Source organism: Ambystoma mexicanum, chromosome 4q (genome assembly GCF_040938575.1).
Source record: "Ambystoma mexicanum isolate Mex_15411 chromosome 4q, UKY_AmexF1_1, whole genome shotgun sequence".
NCBI lineage: Eukaryota > Metazoa > Chordata > Amphibia > Caudata > Ambystomatidae > Ambystoma > Ambystoma mexicanum.
In genome coordinates this window covers 115,082,030-115,104,140 of record NC_090928.1, presented here as the reverse complement: position 1 = coordinate 115,104,140, position 22,111 = coordinate 115,082,030, and the positions used below count along the sequence as shown (strand labels likewise).

General features: G+C 48.6%; 1 protein-coding gene across 4 annotated transcripts in view; it reads right to left on the bottom strand.

Moving 5' to 3' along the window:
• PHACTR2 (phosphatase and actin regulator 2) overlaps positions 1–22,111 on the bottom strand; it is a 951,421-nt gene that overhangs the window by 242,443 nt on the left and 686,867 nt on the right. For 2 of the 4 annotated variants that reach the window (XM_069607614.1, XM_069607613.1), the window contains exons 5-6: positions 18,926–19,132; positions 18,523–18,720 (exon numbers count right to left, since the gene is read on the bottom strand). The exons of 1 other annotated variant lie outside the window; for it this stretch is intronic. In XM_069607614.1, the coding sequence (XP_069463715.1) occupies positions 18,523–18,720; positions 18,926–19,132 (405 nt within the window). The remainder of the gene's footprint in view (positions 1–18,522; positions 18,721–18,925; positions 19,133–22,111) is intronic. One more of the 4 variants, XM_069607615.1, reaches the window with a different exon arrangement.

The window sequence follows — 22,111 nt, the reverse complement described above, 5'->3', positions numbered from 1 at the left end:
GCCCTCATCACTGCCACCATGGGTGGTCAGGTGTCCCTTTTCACAGGATACCTCTATACTCTTCGTCAACCTCCTGTCTTGTCTACAATCCATTGTCTCCTCCATTTCCTTCCTTGACAACATTTGGATGCTCTTCACCACCACTTCTAGTGCCTTTTACTATCTATTCCTGTCTCTTCCACTCCAGAGGCCCCTGGTAAATTGGCCTTCCAAACCTTCTTCACTATTCCCGATGTTCATTCCTTCTCCACTTCACTTAAATATCTCGCAGTTTGTTGGTTCTTGGGTGGCTTTGACCAGTCACCCTCCTTTACTTTTCCCCTCCTTTCCTTGAGGCACTCTTGTTCTCACTCACCCATCTTCCTTCTGCTCTTTCTTCTCAAATGTCTTCATGAAATGCCTCCTCCTCTTACTCTCCCACTCTCCAGGTTGTTCCAGGTCATTCAACGTTCCTCTCCTCAGGTCATTTCACTCCCAACCAAACTGTTTACCTCCTTCGTGTTCAATTCCCTCTTTCTGCGTCTTTCCAATCACCTCTCAACTGTTCACCTCCTGCACTTTCTCCTCCTCTCTCCACCGGTGGTCGAAGTGGGCGGGAGCGATCGGGAGTGGTGCTCCTCTACTTCCTTTAAATAAGTTTTACCGTTCCTATACTTTTATTTTTTTTTTAAAACCGTTCCGGAATGGTTTTGTTTTAAAATAAAAGTGTAGGAAGAAGTTGAAACTTGCACTTTCAGTGCACTGCACTGAACGTTCCCCTAAACAGCAGGCGCATGTGTTTAGGGATTTGTATTGTGTGTGGGATGGGGGCATGGTGATGGGGTTTTGTGGGGAGCAGTGCAGGCCAGTAGGGAACATAGTCCCACTACTTCTATCCGTACACGTCGACTGCTGCTCTCCACATCTTTCCACACTCCTCCTACTCCTTCCACTTTCTTCTCCTCACTTCTGCTCACCCTCTTCCCCTCTCCTTACCCTTCCTCTCTGCGTCATACCACCAGCACTTCCCTCAGTGTAGACCCATATTGAGAGGCCTCGGACACTGAATTGTGGTGCTGCCTATGGAGCATGGGGATTGTCCGATTCAGAAATTCAATTCACAGCTGCTTTGTGCTTCCTAGTGTGGCCCTTCAGACAGAATCCTCAAGAGGTTGTCGGCCATCTTGAATCTCACATTGTTCGGTATTCGTTGTCACTGGTCTCCTCCTCCCCTGCATACCAGGTGGCTGTACCAGTGCTCCTTTTGACCAGAGACTGGCTGGCATGCAAGCTTGCGGGTTCGAATGAGGGAAGTACATGGTGGTCATCCTTACATTAAAGCACTTTAAATAAATCATAAAATAGGTTGAAACAAAAAGGAACACATTCCTGGCTGCCATCACTATTGTTCAGAGCAGGGGAGCAGAGCAGATGAGAGTTAAAATGGGCCTTGCGCTTTTGGGGGGGGTTCCTCTTTTTTTTTTTTAAATGTACCATCAAAGCTGGAAAAAGCTAAGTGTAAATAAAGGGGTGATGAGATTCGTCGTAGGGCTTATGGGGGCTTCCCTTGGTACTGCACTATCCATAAGAAATCTTGAAAACACAGTTTCAAAACTAATATACACAGTGCGACAGAATTTACTTTAAGAAAACATGTAAAATAACTAATTTTATTTTCTTAATGCATTATTATTTAATTTAACCTCTTCATTATTAACGCTTCATATTCAGTCTGGGATATTAATAATAAGTACCACTTGCCTAGACTAATACACGCCACCTCAAAGAACATCATAATACCATTTGCTCGCAAGTTTGACAGTAGAAAATCGGCGGCCAATAAACGTCATCGCTCACCTTTAGACACTAGAAAAGGCCAAGAAATTGACGTTGCCAGAGAACTGGGAATTCATGGGTGAAGCCGAGCTAGAGGGCTTGACCTTGCTCCGAGGCCTAGACATTTTCCAAGCCAGGAGCCGTAGCGATTTTGAAAATCTGATTTATCATCAATGCAATATTACCTTGAGGTTCAATTAACCTTTATTATGGTTAATTAAGTCCATTTATGACATTTTAAAAGGACGTCATTATTTTACGATTGATACATTAATATGGAGTCTGTGTTAGTAGTTATAAAATGATCTGTATGCCAATGCCAGAGTGGGAAGAGGAAAACTGCGGCAAGCAGGAGATGGAACATGGATAGCGCTGCATGAATGAAGGCGGGGTCACTTGCAACAGGGCAAGGAGAATGAGGGTGGAGCTGCAGGTGTGGTGGGGCCAGAGCTTGAAATAGAGGGCGGAGACGGGGAGAAACATGGCGGACGCTTCGGTTGCAGGGCCCAGAAACCTGGATGGCGGTGTGGGCGGGCGAGACCATGGGGCCTGCAGCGTGGAGGAGCCCACTTGCCTTGTAGTTGGAGTGGGGGCAGGCTGCTGAGCAGGGAACCGTGCTGAGAAATTTGCTGTGAGGGCCAGGGTGTAGGAGGAATGAAGAGAGAAAAATAGGGTTAGGGTGAAAAAGAGGATGGCGCTTTGGACTGCAAGGACAGTCCGCACCCTCACTTCATGACCAATTTCTGCAAGTCCGCTCCAATCACCATGACACGCTAGTTCTCTTTAATGAAAGCTGGAAAGAGAAGGGCAAAGGCCTCGTCACAGTTGACCTGTAGACTCCCCGAATTGCCGCAGCCAATCACTTTTCCCTACGAGCGAACAGAGGTCAGACAGCAAAGGTGTTTGGGTTAGTGGGTGGTCAGCCCCAGTCACGACTCATGGCCTTGCCTGCGTTTTTTTGGCAGCCATTGGCTCAAAATGAGGGAGCCGCTCAGCCTCACCCAGCTCTAATAATTCTGTGATCAAACACTGGATTCCTCTCTTAACTGGAGCTTGTTCACATTTTTGGCAGTGAACCAGGTGGATAACCAGAGTAAGAGCAAGCCAACTTGCTTCTCAATAACCCAGCTTCAGCAATACCGCCTTTGCCCCATTGACCCTGAGGTAGGTATTACACTTTGAGGTTACAATCTGAAAAGAATGCCCTTTTGAATGCTCAGTAAGTAAAAAGGAAGTAATTGTACAACCAAGCTCTGAAGGATTGTGCAATGTTTGCTTCGAGACGATACACACCAAATGTACCATTACAAAGAGAAAGCAACTTTCAATGGGATATCACGTTTTCGCTGTTTACCAACGCGTGCATGTGTAAAGCTACTTTGATTCCTCCAACTGTACAAATAACCTAAGCAAGCATGACCAGGAAGTCGCTGCTGAAGCCATATTAATACATTCCCAGTCCTGATCTCGGTTCACTGTTCATGAACAGGCTAGCTAATGGCGCTACTATTCTACACACACATTGCCGTCTGTTTTCAATTATCTCTATTGGAATCTATAAGGAATGGGGGGAAAACACGGATCCAGAATATAGGGCTACTGGGCTAGAACCTATTCAAAATGGGGGCCCACCATTAAGGAATGGCGCAAGCACTGAACATTTGACAAGGGCCTCGCTCGTGGAGCAGGGACTGGCAACACCACCAAATATAAACTGGACAAGCCAGGCTCCAAATAAACTTCATGCTAGAACTACAGGACAGCAGTAAAGCTGGCATCACTGTGCATCATAATAATACTAAACACACAACGTGCACACTTCCAACAAAGGAGTGTAGCGAAAGCAACCGAAGTCTGGCAAGCGTTGGGCATCTGGGACTCTCTTTTTAACAAGCATTGGCAATGCCAACAGTTTGGCTTTTATGTAGGCATGGGAAAGGGATTTTGCATTTAATGCTGTAGTGGTATTATCTGTGTGGGAGACGGATTACAATGCCGGTACTTTTTTTAAACACACTAATGGGCTTACACCGTGTTACTTGTAACACTGCTTGCCACTTTCTACACACACAGCTAGAGAGAGAATAACATATCAAGTAATCTTATATCACTTGCTTATTTTGAAAAAAAAAATACTTTCGAACGTACAAGTTTATAAAACTGCTGAAAGTCAGCCCGGACCAAAGTCTCAAAAATGGAATAAAAAAATAAATGTTTTCAAAAAACACTTTGGCAAGAGAGGGCGGAGGGCCATCCAAGATGGCCGCCATGGCCTGAGCTCCCGCATATGCCCCGCATCAATCCTTAACAATCCTGCTGTTTCCTGCACTGCACAGCCCCAACCCCTCGTCGCCTGATCCTCTGATCTACCCAGCTACCGGCCAGTGGTTTCCCGACGAGAATCGGCCTCTCTGGACCTGTTCGGGACCCTTGGGGCCTTGGGTCCTTACCCCACACAACTAGCCCACCGGAGCAGGAGACGCCACGGCCCACGTCCAGCCGGCGGCCCGTGGGTGCCTGCGCCGCGCCCCCGAGGGAGAGCCGGATCCGGAGCGCGGTGCCCCCCGGGCGTCGGCGAGCGACGGAGGCTCAGCGGAGCGGGTCTGACAGCCGCCTCCCAGGCGCGCGGCCTACATCGGCGCCCGCCCCCCAACCCGGCGGGGCTCGGGGAAGAGAGGACGGGGGACCAGCGGGGGCTCCGGTGCGAGGCGGGGAGCCCTACACTGCTGAACCACCGAGGCAGACGACGCCGCAGACCACATCCAAGCGCAGACCGAGCCCTGCAGGAGGGCCGGGTCCGGAGCGCGGCACCCCCGTGCGGGGACGAGCGACGGGGGCTCAGAGGAACGGGCCATCAGCCGCCTTCCAGGCGTGTGGCCTACACCGGCACCCGCCCACCACCCAGCGGAGCCCCCCGACGTTCCACCGGAGTTCGGAGGAGAGGGGCCGGAGACCAGCAGAGACACCAGGTACGAGGGGGGGGGTTCGCGCGCCGCGCTGAAGTTGGCTCCGAGCCGGCCCGTCCCACCCCCTCGCCTAGTTAGCCCCGGCCACGGGGGGCCACGATCCGGTGCTGCGGTTCTGGCGGACTGTCCAATACTCCTGTGGCGCTATTTTCTTGCACCCCCCCGGCACCCAGTCAACCACCATACTGCCAGTCGGGAGAGTTACTTCACCCACCTACGGAGGCTACAACAGCAAGCCTGACAAGGCTCCTCACTCTCTGTCTCCCCACCGCAGTGTCAGAACTATCGCGGGGGGGGGGGTTCACCGGTGGCTGGACCGGCCGCCATAACTAGTCGCCAACCCCTCACCCACATCAAACCAGATCAGCCCCCGAGAGCTCACAGAACACAATCCAAAAAGCGGGGCTCCATTTGTTTTTTGAATTACAATCCGCCCAGCACCAAGCAACACTCCTATCCACCCCAGACTTTACAAATACAGCGGCTCTCGCTTAAAGTGCACAGGCTCCACAGCAGAAATGGGGAAAAGCGACAAGTCACAGAGGAAATTAACCTTTGAGGGTGGCGCGACTCCAAGGTCCCACGTCCAACGGGAAGACCAAATGCCCGCTCCCAGTGGTTCACCCCCGACAGAGCCAGAGGGTTATCCATGTGAAATAAAAGAACTCCTTTTAGACCTGAAGGCAGGCATTGGTAACCTGAACAACAAAATGGATGGTCTCGCCTCCAAAGTAGACCTACTTCAACACCGCATCGATACTCACGCAGAACGTCTGTCCGAGGTCGAGCAAAGAGTGTCAAATCTAGATGATGGCACATCATCCCTCTCAACCAAAGTTTCGCAACTCGAAGCCCAAATGAAGGCAACAATAGCTAAATGCGAGGACCTTGAAGGTCGTTCAAGGAGGAACAACATAAGAATCGTCGGGGTGAGGGAACAACAGCCGCAAGGTAGAATGGAGGAGTTTGTGGAGTCGCTCTGCTCATCACTCTTCGGTAGAGATGCACTGTCTCCAATGTTCATAGTCGAGAGAGCGCACAGGATCCCATCGATCCGGCCGGCCCCCGGTGTACCGCCTAGACCTATTATTGCCAGGCTGCTCAATTACAAAGACCGAGACACTATCCTCCGCCTGGCAAGGGAGAAAGGCGAGCTGCTTCATGATGGGGACAAAATCCATGTCTATTCAGATTTCTCGCCCACGGTACAAACCCAGAGGAAATCATTCACTGCCATCAAACAAAGGCTCCGGGCCAATCAATTACCATACTCGATGCTCTTTCCCGCACGGCTCAGAGTGCAGCATGGGGAGAGGGTCCACTTTTTCCAATCACCCGAGGATGCACGCTTGTTCCTAGATCAGTTGGGCTGCCCGGACCTGAATCCCAACCGTCCCAGGCCCCAAAGAGACAGAAACAACAGGAATCCGCCGTAACTCGGGGTGACCGGGAGCGAAGTGAAAACTCGCAAATAGATACGTCGTAAACAGGCTTTACACATAGTGATTTAATGCGGGGCAGGGAGGCTTGGTAGGCCCCAGGCGCCCCTAGCACAGCTCCAGTTTACCCCCCAGGGTGCACTCGGCTACCAGCAGGTCCCTAGGCTGAGTACCTCGGGGGTACAGTTTATACAGCGGAATGGTTTCCAAATGTTACGCTGTTGGGTTTAAAGGGTTTAGGTGGGATCTCTCTGTGGGCCAGTTGGGGGTTGCCCACCCGAAAGAGGGAAACACCAGGGGTGTGTGGGGGACTGTCCACGGACGGTGCCCTCAAGGTTCATCAGGAAAGTTCTGCGCCACCAGCTCTCAACCCCCCCGCACGCCCCGTCTCCTGGGCAGATTCCAGTGTCGCCTATTCAAGCAAGTTACAATGCTATCGGCAACAGAGCCAACAAGCCTCTCCACGGTGCCTCTCCACAACCAACTGCAGTAAACGAAAAGCAGACAATTAGAATGCCTTACCCGAACCATTCAACATTTTAACATGGAACATTAGAGGCGGCAATATTCCAGCCAAAACCAGGAAAATTCTCCAATACCTTAGGCGGCACGACATCGACGTGGCTATGATCCAAGAGACCCACCTTCTACCGGAGAGTGAGCACCAGTGGGCCAAAAGCTGGGGCTGTCACAGATATTACTCCTCTTATTCAACCTACTCCAGAGGAGTCGCCATACTTATACACAGAAGGATGAGCTTCCGCCTGATACGCATGGCAAAAGACACGGAGGGGAGAGCTATCATGGTGAGCAGGATCGTAACCGGACAGAGGGTGACCTTTGTCAACTCCTACGCTCCAAACACAGACGGCCCTGACAATTTTGGATGGGTACTCACCCAACTCTCCAAGCAGGACCCTGCGACCATAATCTGGGGGGGTGACATGAACACTGTACTTGACCCACTAAAGGACAGATCAAAAGCTTCACCACTGCCTCCCACCAAAGCCAGCCTACAAATAAAAGAGATCTGCAACGCTTTCAGCCTGATAGACATCTGGAGGGTCTCCAATGGCGACTCGCGGGAATTCACATTTCATTCACCGGTACACAACTCAAGCTCATGTATCGACTATCTCTTCGTTTCTGCAAACGGCCCCCTGACAGGTGATCGATGCTGTATACATCCGAGAACTCTCTCCGATCATTCCCCTATCGTCCTCAACTTAAAACCATCTACTCCGACACCACCGTTGCAGAGATGGCGCTTCAAGAACGGCGCGCTAAGGGATGAAGTGTTCGCTTCCGAACTAAGAGACGAGATCATGGTGTTTCTTGATGCCAACGCTGGCTCAGTCCCATCCGCAGGCACAATCTGGGAGTCACTAAAATGCTTTATTAGAGGAGTCTGCCACGCCAAGGAAAATGGCATCCACAAGCTCATCAAACGCGAGCTCACAAACAGCGAAGGGAAACTAAAGAACCTTGAGCGCCAAGCCATTAACGGGGCGGATCCCAAAATATCAGCAGCTCTGAAGGAGGAACTGACAAAATTCAACCTCGCAGCCGACCGTGAGGTCAAATTCCTGAATCGTAATAGCCAAGCTCGTCAGTACGGAGAAGGCCAAAAGCCCGGGGCCCTTCTAGCAAACTTACTCAGAGCCGACAACAGACTTGCTCACATTGAGTCGATTCGGACCGCTACGGGCGAGACAGTCTATACCGATGAACAGATAGCGGAGGAGTTCAGAGTCTTCTATCAAGAACTGTATAGTGCTAAACTCGACAAGTCTTCGGCGGTTCCACTGGAGTACCTGGAGGACACGGAACTCTACTGGGTCGAGCATTCCCTCCGAGAACCTCTAAACGAAATGATCACGCAAGGAGAGATCTTGGAGGCCATAAAGTCCCTCCCCAGCTCCAAAGCGCCAGGACCCGACGGACTGACGGGTGAATTCTACAAGTCCTTCGCGGGAACCTTGGCCCCCCTCCTAGAGGCAGTATATGCGGAAGCGCTGGAAAAAGGACATCTGCCCCCGACCACCTGTGAAGCAAATGTTATTCTACTACACAAGCCTGGCAAACCACCAGAAGACTGCTCTTCATACCGACCAATATCTCTCCTCAATCTAGACAATAAAATACTTGCCAAGGTGCTGGCCAGGAGGTTGTTGCCATTAATGCCTGCCCTTGTTCTGGCAGACCAAGCCGGCTTCATTCCAGGCCGCAACACGACGTTTGGCCTTAGGAGAATGTTCGGAGTCATGGCCGCTCTAGATCCATCACTGCAAGCTGTGGCGGTGCTTCTCGACGCCGAAAAGGCATTTGACTCGGTCGAGTGGCCCTTTCTGTTCACGGTGCTGTCTAGAATGGGCCTGGGTGCCCGATTTATTAACCTGGTCTCTCTCCTGTATACCAAGCCCTGTGCCAACATTATTGTTGGTACAGCCAAGTCAGCCCCAATAGTTCTGCAACGAGGTACGAGACAAGGCTGCCCTCTGTCGGCCCTGGTGTTCGCCCTGGTGATGGAACCTCTGGCCTCCAACCTGCGGGAACAGAGACAGCAGAGGGGACTCATTATAGGCCCTCACAAGCTCATCATCTCGCTCTACGCCGATGACGTAGCACTATTCATCCGAAATCCGGAGGAAAATCTCAACCCAGTCATGAGGGAAGTCATCAAATTCGGAGCAGCGTCAGGATTGAAAATCAACCACTCAAAATCCATCGTATTCCCCCTAACACCAGCCACGAAACAGTTCCCAGACGACTTCAACCTCACATGGAAGTGCTCCGGAGTTAAGTACCTCGGGATACAGCTATCTCTAAAACGGCAGGAAGTGTTCCGAGACAACTATGAAGTGATGGTCAAATCACTTCAGGACAAAATCTCTCGTTGGAAATCTCTCCCGTTGACCCTCTGGGGCAGAATCTCCCTGGTGAAGATGGTGATTTTACCCAAACTATTATATCTCTTCAACAACATCCCAATGGCGCTGCAACAATCCTTCTGGAAAAAATTGAATAGCCTGGTCCTTGAATTAATCTGGGCGGGTAAACCAGCGAGAGTGGCATACTCCACGCTAACACTTCCAGTCACCATGGGGGGATTGGCGCTGCCGGACTTGGAAAGATACTATTGGGCGGCCCAAGCACAGTTCCTAAGCCATTGGTACGCCTCCCCAGCGATCCGACCTCATGTACAAGTGGAGCGAGCCCTTGCAACACCTAACTTCCTAACTGCAATCGTCCTTAGTCAATTGCCTGTCCCCAGCGCCACGATGAATGTGATGCTCATAACGTACAAAGCCTGGAAGACGCTGGCCCAGAAACTGGAGGTGCAGTCACGGTACTCCCCACTCCTACCCATCAAGTTTATTCCCGGAGTCCCGCTGACCTCGGAGACGGTGTTTCACAAGTGGGTCGACAAATTGAACATACAAACACTAGAGGATCTCTTCACAGAGGAAGGGTTTCTAACGCCACAGCAGGCAAAAAGTAAAGGAGGAAACACGGCCCTGGACGTATTCATCTACTTCAGAACTCGCTATGCCATGCAGACGCTACTGCCAGACTTCCCTAGTCAGCCACCAACGTGGCAATTACTACACAACGTCATCCAAGCACAAGGCGAGGGCAGGCTGGTTTCACAGATCTACAAGGCCCTCACCCCCCACACATCCGTCGCCAAATCAGGTGCAAAGGCTAGATGGGAGAAGTCATTACAGATTAAGATTCCTGATGAAGACTGGCCCTATAGCCTGAAACAAACTCAAAAAGTGGCGCTAAACTCACGCCTCAAACTCATCCACTTCAACTTTCTCCATCAAACATATCACACACCGGCGAAAACAAACAAGCACCACCCAGACACAGAAGCCAAATGCAGCAGATGCGGGTTAATCTCTGCAAACTTTACTCATCTAGCTTGGGAGTGCCCCGAACTCTCGCCTTTCTGGAAGCAGGTTCTACAGACGACAGAGGCTGTCGTGGGAGAACCAATACAACCAAGCCATACAGCGGCCCTGTTGGGCATGACTAGGCTGCTCTCCGCGCCAATAAGGAAACTGGCGGGGGTAATGTTGACTCTGGCCCGCAGGAGGGTGGCCATGGCATGGGGCAGAGGCCCCCCCCGTCGGCCCTCGCCTGGCGCAAAGACTTACTATATTACCAGGATGTGGAAACGGACTTCATTAAATTACTCCCGCTGCACGCCCGACCTCCAGACATCTGGGGGCCATTAACCCTGTTCTTGATGGCCGAAGCGGCTGAGCACACTGCTGCATCTTCAGACTCGGAGGACTCCCCCCGGTGAAGTCTGGCCCACGTTATTTCCACACACTCGAAGTGACTGCTGGAGGGGGCGCTATCACGAATAAAGAGGACGCTGGTTCAGGGGGACGGAGCTAAGGGGGGGTGGGGGGAGGGGGCAATGGGAGGGTTCTGGGTCCAGGCGCAAAGTTTAAGTCCACCCTAATGTGGGTGTGAAGTTGTATCGTGATTTAAATACCAAAAATAAAGTTTTTAAAAAAAAAACACTTTGGCAAGTGAAATGTGGGGATTAGTATACAGCGATTTCACACGATACTGTTAAACACACAGCAGAGTAGAGAGATGGATTAATTAGTAATCCGTACTGCAGTTTTATTCTGCATTGGTTTTGTCAACTCCACAACAATTTTTAGTTTTGCAAGTCCAGAATAAATTGCTGTTTTTCTTGTCTTTTTCGTTTGTGGGAACACAAAAAAAAAGTGTTTTTTTTTCTCTCAGGTCGACACGTGTTTTGGCTCTTTATTTGTGATGTACATGTACCCAAGTGCTCACGTGGTTGGTTATTAGAGCCATCTGCAGGACATACATTTGTTCTATTTCAGGGTAAGTCAGGTTAAAATCCCAATTTCTCACACTTCCAATAATACAAAAAACAGTATGTCAGTTTCATACCATGTTCATGCATCTCCCTCCCACAGTCTAAACGGCCACAATACCATCTTCCACACTTGAGACTGGTTCCCAGTTGACAAAAAATTGGTGGAAGTACCCAACAGATTGACTGTGGCATTATCTGGCCGTCGATGGTAGCCCGATACCTATACACAAGCCAAAACCTTTTTAACAGGACTTCAGTGAAGAACACGTATAGTGCTTATAAAATCGAGTGGCTGAAGGCAGACTTGGTTCAGATATTTTTATTAAGTCATTAACTGTCAGAACACTGCTTCAAAAAAACACTGGCAGGCACTTCGAACACAATGTTTGATGGTAAGGTTCAGTGAAGCTAGCTGAAAGAGATCCCAGCAGGATGCGTTTTTGGCGGGATGGGGCAGAAGTGGGTGGGAATGGCCATAGGGATTATTATGGCCCTGGAGAGTCAATGGGTCACGAAATAACCAAACACCTGCAAGCTTTGTGTCCCCTCTTGTACGCCATTTCTCCCAATAGTTTCAGCTTAGGTAGCGCTACCACCTAATAGCCAAAAATAAAAAGGAAGTAATAATGGCCTCATTAAGGTGGATTTCTATTCATACACATTTTCCAACCTCCACTAGTTGTTACTCCAATTTAGTGACACCAAGATGCAAAAAACCTAAAATGTATCAATTAATGTCCTGCATATTACGGTCATCCATTTTGATCATGCCGCTCTGTAAAACAAAAAATGTCTTCCCCTACAGGCAAGCACCATCTGTACCTCAACAACCACACTGTCCGAATACCAAAATAATCGCCCTATTAAAAGAGTTTACTTCGATAATCTTGGTTGAAAAATTTAATATGTACCTAATTTGTGCAGTGTCCAGCAATAATATGAATACATTGTCCTAGTTAATTACAGATGTGTATTGCACAACTCTATCACTTTCTAATTGTTTCATTATATTAAACTAGGTGAAGATAAGGCCGGCCTGAGCTAAACCACCTGCCCTTGCGCAACCCTTCTCTCAGGCCAGTGCCTCCCAAACCAGTAATCCACAGGCAGTGTTAGTGACTTCCTATAACCCGGGAATAGAAAAATCATTCAGCTGCAGAGCGCAACAATACTTTTTTTTCCTACTCTGAGAAAGATTCGTGGCAGTCAAAGGTGGTGTGGCTAAGCACAATGTCCTTTTTTATACGATTACATTACAATTGTAAAAACAACAAAAAAAAGGTTTTATTTGCAGTCAGACAATTGTGCACTACTCCAGAAAATAGTTTTTACATTTGAACACAGAATTGCAAGTCCATTCAATCGCGGCGTGACGGAGAATAGAAAAAAAGGACTTCAATAAATGTTTTAGATGCATTTAAGCAGCAAACATGGTGCCACTGGACGACTCCCACACATACAAGACAATATATACAATTGTCGATGAAAAACTAGCAACAACGTGAATGTATATTACACAGTGACATTCAGGGGGCATATGCGAATGGGGCTTCCGTTCCCTAGGTCACCTCTGTTGCACGTTGGCACTCGTCATGGTCGTAGAGGTTATATGGCATGTCATATGCGGCTCCGTGCTCCTCCTGGTAGAAAGTCTCGGGCCCATATTCCTCTGGTGGATGATCATATTCGTCCGTGAAGTATCTTGTTCGGTCAGCTTGCTCCGGCTGTAGTGGATATCCTGGTGTTTGCTATTCGTCGATGGCCCGGACGTATCTCCTTTGCCTTTGGCCTTGTTGGTAGTATCTGGGTTGAAAGTATCGTGGGGGTGGTGGACGGAAAACCGGCCTGGCAGGCGTTTGGGGTCTCACAGGGGGAAATGGTATGCCTTCCCGGCATACTGAGTGAAAATGTCCTTCTCTTCCGCAGTTTGTGCATCGCTGAGATAGCGCCGGACATGATCCTGCATGCGGAAACGACATCCCACAACGGTAACACTGTCTCTGTTGGCGGGGAGTTTGGATGGACTGAGTTCTGTATGACTGCGGCCCTCGGTCACCTGGGCGAGCTGGTTGAATGGTTGCGACCAGTTCCGCTGCGTCCTGCTTGGTGTTACTCGGGTTTCCCATGGATGTGGCTTGGGTATCAACCCTTTCATGTATGCGGGCGAGTTCGCTCACTTCCTGGATGGTGAGGGGTTTCTTCAGGAGCTGTTTTTTGAGCACCGGGGATAGACAGCCTTCGATGACCCTTAATCTTATGGCTTCCTCCAACGAGAAAGCGTCAAATTGGCAATTTGCGCCTTTCACTCTTAGGTGGGTTATGAATTCGTCAACTGTCTCCTGTGGCATTTGGGTGCATTTGTTGAAAACATAGCGTTCGTAGTCACGATTAACCTCTATGATGAGGAGTCTATCTAGAGCGTTGATCAAGTCCTTGAATGTGTTCTGTTCAGCTGCAGGGATGGTCTTGACCACCGTCTTAATCTCACCCCCTACCAGGTTGAGGAAAATGTCCCTAATGTTGGGGGAATTACCATCGCCAGACCCTCTGACGTAGTGCTGGAAATCTTCCATCCAGTCGGTCCATCTGGGCCCCTTCGTGGCTTGTGGGGTCATGGTGAAGGGCGGTGGAAGTCGCAGCTGAATTGGCTGTACAATATGGGCTGGTGTAGGCGACCCAGGGTTGGACCCTGAGGCAGATGCCGGCGTGCTCATGGTGTCAGGAGCTGGGTACAGCACTTGTGTATGGATCAGTTATGCTGAGAGAGTGGTCCGCCAGGTGTGGAGAGGGGTGGCACTCGTCCTTGCTTCAAACTCGTCAAATGTTCTTGATGATATTTAACAAAACAAAATTTTTTTTTTTTTCCGTGGGCGTGGGCGGGCTATGCCAGCACGCCGCGCAGTGGAAACGCTGAAACTCCCTTGGGCAGTTTCTGGGGGGGGCTCGTTGCAGTACCGTGAGAACCAGGCGAGCCTCCAACATACAACGTCGTGATACGGCGCAGCTGCAGGGTACCTGTGGAGCGGCCTCTACTTTCTGGCCGTGTAGGAGGTTAACAGGCAGAGGGGGGCGCAGGAACATCCTCAAATGCGCTTGCAGCGCGGAGATGGCAGGAGATCAAACGGAGGAGAGCTGGCGGACTGCCGGCAATGTTGCGGATGCGCTCATAGCGCAGGATGTGGTGGAAAACCACAGGAGGACGGCGGACTGCCGGAGGAGAACTCCGTGGGCGCACGGGGATGGTCCTCGTCGCCAGTGTTGCACGTTGGCGGCCACGGAGGAGGACGACGCGGACACAGGGATTGTGGAAGCCTCTTTATTTCTCTCGCTTCACAAACGTACTGGCGCTCGCGCGCCTTACCCATAATTCCCCCTTTCCCCCGGCCTTCCGCCGTAAGCTGGCTCCGCCCCCACAACGGTGGGGGCAGCACTCCTTTAACCCTTGAGGTGCTCGGTAACAACCTCAAGGTGAAATTAACCCCGTTATCTTTAGATGACTATGTATAATGTTATGTTCTGTGTGTGGCCCCTTTAGCATCCCTTTACAAGCCCTTGGCGGTCTCCCCCTCCCCCTGTACTAGCGGAATAGGGTGTTTTTAAGGGGGGGGGGCATCTTCCTCAACCCTGCACACCAGCGGAGTACAGGGAGGCAGGGGAAATGCATAGTAAAAGGACTTGCGTTCATTGTGGTTAACTGAAGTCTTTTTACTATCTCTATGCATCATGTAATACTGTGGAAAGCTAACATTCACACTTTTGAGCATTCAAATGCGTTTAGTAGGTCTATGAGCATTATGATTTCAAATTTCACCGTGGTGAAGCAATGTCTTCTCCATTATGTCTATGATAATGTAAATAGGAAATGTATGTGGGTAATGCTGGCATACTGGGGCAAAGGCATCACAGGTGTGTGTTTAAAAGTTGAAAAATGCTGGCATTTTGAGGGCAAGTCATCATAATTGCGTCTTTATGAACCAAAGTATTTGGTGCCTTGGCGTAGCATTGTAACATTGATTTTTCTACTTGTATAGTGTTTACATTCCAAGGTGTACAAGCGATCAACTGATAAAAAAACAACAAAAAATCTATAGAAAGAATGCTGCACAGCTTCCCATTTTTTCCCCAGTTGGGCCTTTATTACTTAGCTTGACAAGCGGACTGTTTCGAGGACGGGGTCTGAAGAACAGAAACACTCTTTTACATCCGGCAACAATCGGTGTCAGGATATGTTGTGATCAGTAGTATGTTATCTGAGAGAGAGGGAAGTAAGGTTCCAAAGATGGTTGGGTCACTTATTGCGAAGGTTATTGGGAGCAAGGGGAGCTTTTTATTTACCGAGTTAACTTGTAAATGATTTCAGAAAATGGTATAAAAAGAATTTGACGGGGCCAAGAACCGGCATAGTGCCTGGCTACTTACAACATATGTCCTCAACTCACAACACTGGTGAAATATGGAGGAATAGTTTTGAGACAAATTGTCACGAATTTAGACAATGATGAACTTCCAGGATGCTACCAGAACATGCTACCAGCAATAACATGCGATAGCGGAAGAGATCAGCAGCAGCACAGCTTTGGGCGAAAACCACTAGAAACACTTTTTCTTTACTAGATTTAACCAAGTCTTGCACGAGAAGAAGAACTTGGCAACACTGATTAATGAAAAAAATAATATCAAGAAAAAATACAGGTGTGGAAGACCAAAACCGATCAGATGAAAATCCTTTGTCGATGTATTTTTTGTGGTGTATGTGAAACTGTTCACGAAAATATTGGCATTAATATGAGCATTCTTGTTTCTACGTCATTTATTTTAATTTTTCATGGGGTTATTTATAATGCACTTAATACCCAGAGGTTTCTAAGCACAGACCAGAGGATCGAACCTGTGTTCCTCCGCATCGTCTTGCTTCCAAGGCGAGCGCGTTGCCCCTGAGCTATCCTCCCGAGACAAATCATGAATATTGTACACAATTTTTACTAACATCACAATAAGACAGCCTCTGTTGGTTTTTTATTGTTGACTACAGTACTGTTTAGAGCCCTGAGGAAGACAATTACTTATCAAAACACGTGTCTGTTCATGGTTTCGTTTCTGTAATTACACCACCACACGTGTACTTGATTGAGCGCATTTGAAACTTATAGCTATTGTTTAAAAAATGATATACCCAGCTACATAATTTTTTATAATTTATAGACATACTGTACAGAAAAGTAGAAGAGAACACTTTAATTCGTGTTAGCGAACACTCACTTCTACAAAAAAAAAATCACCGGTAAGTACTGATAAGTAGAACCAGTCAAAATGTGTTGCACAGACTTTTCTGCACAAAACTTTAATGAGTGCACATGTTCAATATTCGAGACGATTTTGGAAATTTCCCATTGATTTTCATGTTCTGCCCGTGAAATTGTAAGCAATTCCAGGCAGAGCAAATGTCCACAAAAACACAAAAACAAAGGACGGCGGAAAGGCTGCAGCCAGGAAGGATCTTTGCTAGAGACAGCTGTAAACAGACCAGAACACATCACCAGGCATCGACTTCCTAACGGCCAGGCATGTTGAGTGTATAGTGAGCTACGTTTTATTTAACTTTTTTCATTACATTTAAAAAGTAAGTAATATGCATTTTTACTGTCATTTTTGCGAATTTTCAGGTTTCTCCTTCAGATTTTTTATTTTCCCTCTCAAATGTGAAAGATATTTCTGCAAATGTTCACACGTCTGTCTGCACTACCTACTCTATTGCGCTCTCGCTTCGATATCTCCCCTTCTCCAGTCTCGCATTGACTCCCATGCTCTTCTCTCCTATATCTCCATCTCTGGTCTTCGACCTCTAATCTCCATCGCCTTCATTCCTTTCTCCTAATCACCGCCTCCCTCTCGCTTTTCCTTCTCCTCCTCACAGCACCTTGCTCCATCATGAAACTCTTGCTCCATACTCCGAACCCCCGCACACTCCCGGCGTTGTGCACTCTTCTTAAAGGGTGCTGCATCACTGAGTGAGTGGAGATCCCAATCCCTCAGTTCAAACCCACAGCTTTGGTTCTAACTGCTACAACCACTATACCAGGGTTGTCCAACTCCAGGCCGCGAGGGCCGGGATCCTGACAGGTTTTCAGGTTATCCCTCATTAATATTCATAAAGAAAAATGTGCATACATCTAGAATCATTGTATGCACATTTATCTCATGAATATGAATGGATCCTATCTGAGGCCTGGAGTTGGACAACCCTGCACTATAGCATTCCAACTGCAACACGCCTGTGACCTCCGCTTACCTTTTAATTCCCTCAGTGGTCCCATTAAAAAACTGCCATTGGGTACCAGATATTTGCACGGTGCCATGACGACAATGGCTTCACTACCTACTTCCGTTGTGGAGGCAGTACTGGCAGAACTGTTTCTACCGAAGGATTGGCCATGTTTGCCGCCAAGAGCTTTGTCTCTTGTTTTGGTAAAGAGTTAAGATTCTTCACGTACACCGTGAGAACTAGAGGTTGCCATGTTTGAGTTTAGTGCTTATGGTTAGGCAGCTTTCAGATGCATCTCAGCAAGTTATCCCAAAAGGCTCTTTGCATTCCCCATTAGTTATGGTTAACAGGAATTTAAAGCACTCGAGCGTGAGATTAGATAGTGAACTTCAGTCGATGGGTGCTGCCTACCCAGTGCGCAGTGTGCTCTCTTTGCCATTTCTATGTGCAGGACAGTTGTACAGATTCACTGCCACATTGACTACCTGCCACACACACAGGCCAGAAAACGCAAAAGGTAAAGGTGCCGTTTTTTTGTTGCTTGTGATCTCCCTGAACAGTTCTCACAGATTCGTTTTCCTTGCTCAGTGGCTCTCCTGGTCTCCACTTCTCGCTATGCTCTTTGCCCCTTTCCATTCAAGGCCTTCCAGACTCCAAATGCAGAAATTATGTCACTCAATTTCCCATCCCATCCAGAAGCACAGACAAGAGCAGCTAAAGCTGCGCAGACAATGACCTAAAAGCGAGTAGAGGGTGGCTAAATGCATGCACGTGGCTCAGGGTGCGCTAAATGTGCAAGTGGCAGAATATGCCTGCACAATCACTGAGGCAGACGGCACACGGCAGAGCATGGTTGCATGTGTGCAGAGCACGGTTGCAAGCGTGCCCAGCGTGCTTAACCCCTTACCTGCCAGTCTATTATGCAAGTCTATGAATACTCGTCCTTGGCACAAGCCGGCACGGCCGAGGGTTCTCAGGGGCGTGGAGAACATGGCTGCTTGTATACAAAGAATGGCTGAGGTGTATCCGTCATTTTTCCAGCATGGGCTGTCAGAGGTTGAGCGTCAGTCACAGGGGCCTAGTATAATACAATGTCCAAGTGTTACGAGAACAATGCAGAGAACAGTATACTTGGGCATGCAACAGTGCCAGCGGCTGACACATACTCACCGGAATCTCGAGTTGTGCCCCTGCCGGTTGGCTTGGGAGGTGGCACAGGCGGCTGCTTACCGGCAGCCCTGGTCGTTTTTTTAGTGGGAACATCCTCTTTCTTTTGGCTGGCGGAAGCGGCAACATTTTTAGAAGAGGTCGCTGCTTTTTTGGGCTTAGACTGAGGTACCTGCGCTCTGGGGCAGTTGTCAGTGCTCACTAGAAAGGAGAAAGTGAACAGAGAGTCCTACTCACACACATGTATCGCACAACGTCATCAGCAACAAGTGAGACAGGGGTTACTGCGTGCTGGGATATGTTACCGTCAAGGTGAAACACGGAACACATGCAACACGTAATCATGCAGCAACACCGGCCTGGCAAATTGTGCTCATGCAGTAGCATCCAACTTGCAAATACTCACAAGCTTCCCGAGACGCACTCCGATTCACGGGCTTTGGAGGCGGGACAGGAGGCTGCTTGCCTGAACCCTTGACCGGCTTTTTAGTGGCAGCGTCAGCTTTCTTATGACTGCCAGCGGTTACATTTTTAGAAGGCCCTGCTCCCTTCTTGGGTTTGGGGTGAGGAACAGCAGAGGATGCCAATGGTTCTGGACGTTTCTCAGTGTTGTCTAAGGAGAAGAAAGTGAAGAAAGTTCTGCTAGAAAACAAGTCTCAAAATACATCCCCACCAACAAAACTGGAGCACAGTTACCATGCACAAGTTTTAACTTGGAAGGCCGAATGACTTGAGATTTATATCAGAAAAAGTTTAAAAGAAATCATTAAAAAATAAAAAGAAATAAAAAAACACCACCAGCACCGTTTATATAGCAATTCTTAAGATTGCGCATAGTTGGAAGCAGCTTGTGCTTGCTCGTGCATTTGTTTGCATGACGATGGGTGCAATTCTCTCTCTGTGGGGCATGGATTCTGTAAGGAAACCTATATTTCGATGCATTATGCAAAAAGACTGGTGACACCAAACTAGTGATAGCACAGGTGCTTCATGCAAATGCATATTTAAGTTGTCGCGCAGTGTCCCCTTTCTTTACTGAGATTTGGCTAGGCCTTCAAATCGATCAAGTTTACTTTGACAGACGTATTTTATTCGCAAAATTCTCTCCTTGGCCTACAAATTACCTGAGATCACAAGACAGCTATGTCCGAATGCAGAGGTGACTCACAGGATGCAATGAGTCATGCAGTTCCGGAAGAGGGTTTGCAGCAGCCGTTTCCATGGACACTATATATTTGTAGCCAAACAATGTTTTAGAATAGACGTGGGCTGTTAAATCTGGCGGCCTACAAAAACCACAGCACTGCCTTTAGGAGGACAACGTGATGCATCCTGCACAGACTGATCGGTTCATGTCAATAGCATGTTACAGATTCTGTAACTCTTGTGTTTCACACTCTTTTTTAATCATAATTGTTGGGAGGCACCGGAGCGACCCACGTGGCTGGGGGAATCCAGCACGCTGGGGTCACCCAGGCCAGGGTGGCACCATTCAGCCATGTGACCAGGCTAGGCCATAGAGAGGGCGGCGTTGCTCAGCAGGGGCACCAACCTCGTGTAGGGCCCAGTCCTTGGGCCAGCTACACACGGTGCTGCACCAGCAGGGTGCACCCAAAGAACGACACCAGAGTCAGTTTCATATCGACTGACGAGCCGGAAGCGGCTCGTTCCTTTTATTAACTTGGTCACATGGTTCCCCCATGTGACCAAGACAACAACACTGGGAGATACCATGTCTCCCAACAGGGGTGACATGCAAAAATAATGCAGACTTAAATAACTTAATATTCGCATTATACATAAAAATCAATTTTGTATCTGACTGTTTTCTACCACACAATAGCACCTTTCTGCTACACATCCTTTAATGGTTTGCTATTTATTAGACTCGAAATCCAGACACTGGGAGGAATACGCACAGTCGACCACTGACTAGAGACTCCCCCACTGAGAAGAGCGTTGTCCTCTCCAGTCCTCTACAAGATATGCGCCATACCTTACCACTACCCACCTTAGAAGGCAATCTCAAAAACATTCTGCAGCGCTCCTCAAACTCTTATGTACAGCCAACAAATTAACTGCTAGATGTGGTTTACCTTAACTATAATCACAGTGGTCCATGCAAAGTCAACCCGGGAAAAGGGAGGCAGAAGAGAGATGGAAAGCGGTTGTGGTAATAAAAAGGGATGAAACTTCTTAGACAGCAATCGATATCACCACGCAGAATCTCAAAACTTCATACCTTCATCCTGCGATCAGATATAGGGGGCCCTCAGGGAGAATGAACCACTAATTGACTGTAACACAGACTGAGTCACCAGTTCTACACCGCTCAACAGCTGCCGGTGGTCTGCCATGCTGAGCACTGATCCACAGACATCCGCGGGGCACTCCACTAACTTCCCTCACCACTAACTCTACTCTCAAGCAGCCCCACTTGAATCCCAGTAATAATGTTTACCAAACAGTCATCCCTAAGGCAGATGCTTTTCTGTAGTGGAGTTGCGTAAACCACACTGCTGCTGCCTCTTGGCTTCCAGAAGTCTGTATTGGGAGATCATTGCAAAAAGTATGAAACACTCCTTGCACCAAATCCTTCCACTGTTTACTGCCTTGCCCAAGGGCCATCGAGTTAGGTTTATGGTGATCAAGCATTGCCAATATTCATTCACCTTTATCGGAATCCGCCCTAGAACTACCATCATGTCACAGACATCAGTTAAGGGGTGAGGGCTCCCCAGAATACAGATAGAGAGGCCATCTTGCATCTTTTTTCAGGGAGAGTGATGGGTTGGCAATGGTGGCTTTGTCACTATGAAACCCTGGTTACTGCATCCCCAGGTTAGTCACGCCACTATCTCCCTCACTGAATCAGACCTAGATACTGTCTGCAGCAATGCCGGCTCCAATAACCAGCCTGTCCCTCTCCAGTAACTCCAACCAGCCCACTCTCAGGGTCAGTCCCCCTGCAGTGTCTGTATTACCGTCACACAGTTGACTACAGTCGCTCCCTTTGCCCTGCCATCTGCTTCACCAAGAACACAGCCATCTTGGGTTTCTAGTAAACCAAGGTGTCACTAGAACGGGTATGGCTCCTCCATTCTTCACAGCAGCTCTGTGGTGCCAGTCCACCCCTCCCCCCCACCAAGGCATATGGCTCACTTAAAACACCCTGCTAGGGGCAGCCACTGCCATCTTGAATTCTTCAAAGATTACAGTGGCTGCGGCTGTAATATCTAGAAAATCGCCACCATGCCCCGCTGAAGGATATCACTGAAACACACAATGAAATCTCTTTCTTTACTTTTCTGACTGCAAACAAATAATGAACATCCATGATTTAGTGGCATCTGCTTGAAAAGCCTGTACTCCGTTTGATTATTCGATGCACTCTGTGAGCGGGATGCTTATGAATGGTTGCTTCTTCGTCAAGGATTCTTACGAACTCTTAGCAAAGGACAGTACGAACCTAGTTTTACTGCCGGTTCTGGCCCTAATCTCCATGGGCAATCCCATAGGTTACAAAATTCTTCATCCGATTACCGCCCCTTGCATCCACCGGCCAAGTGGCATTAAAATGAAAGAGTAAGGA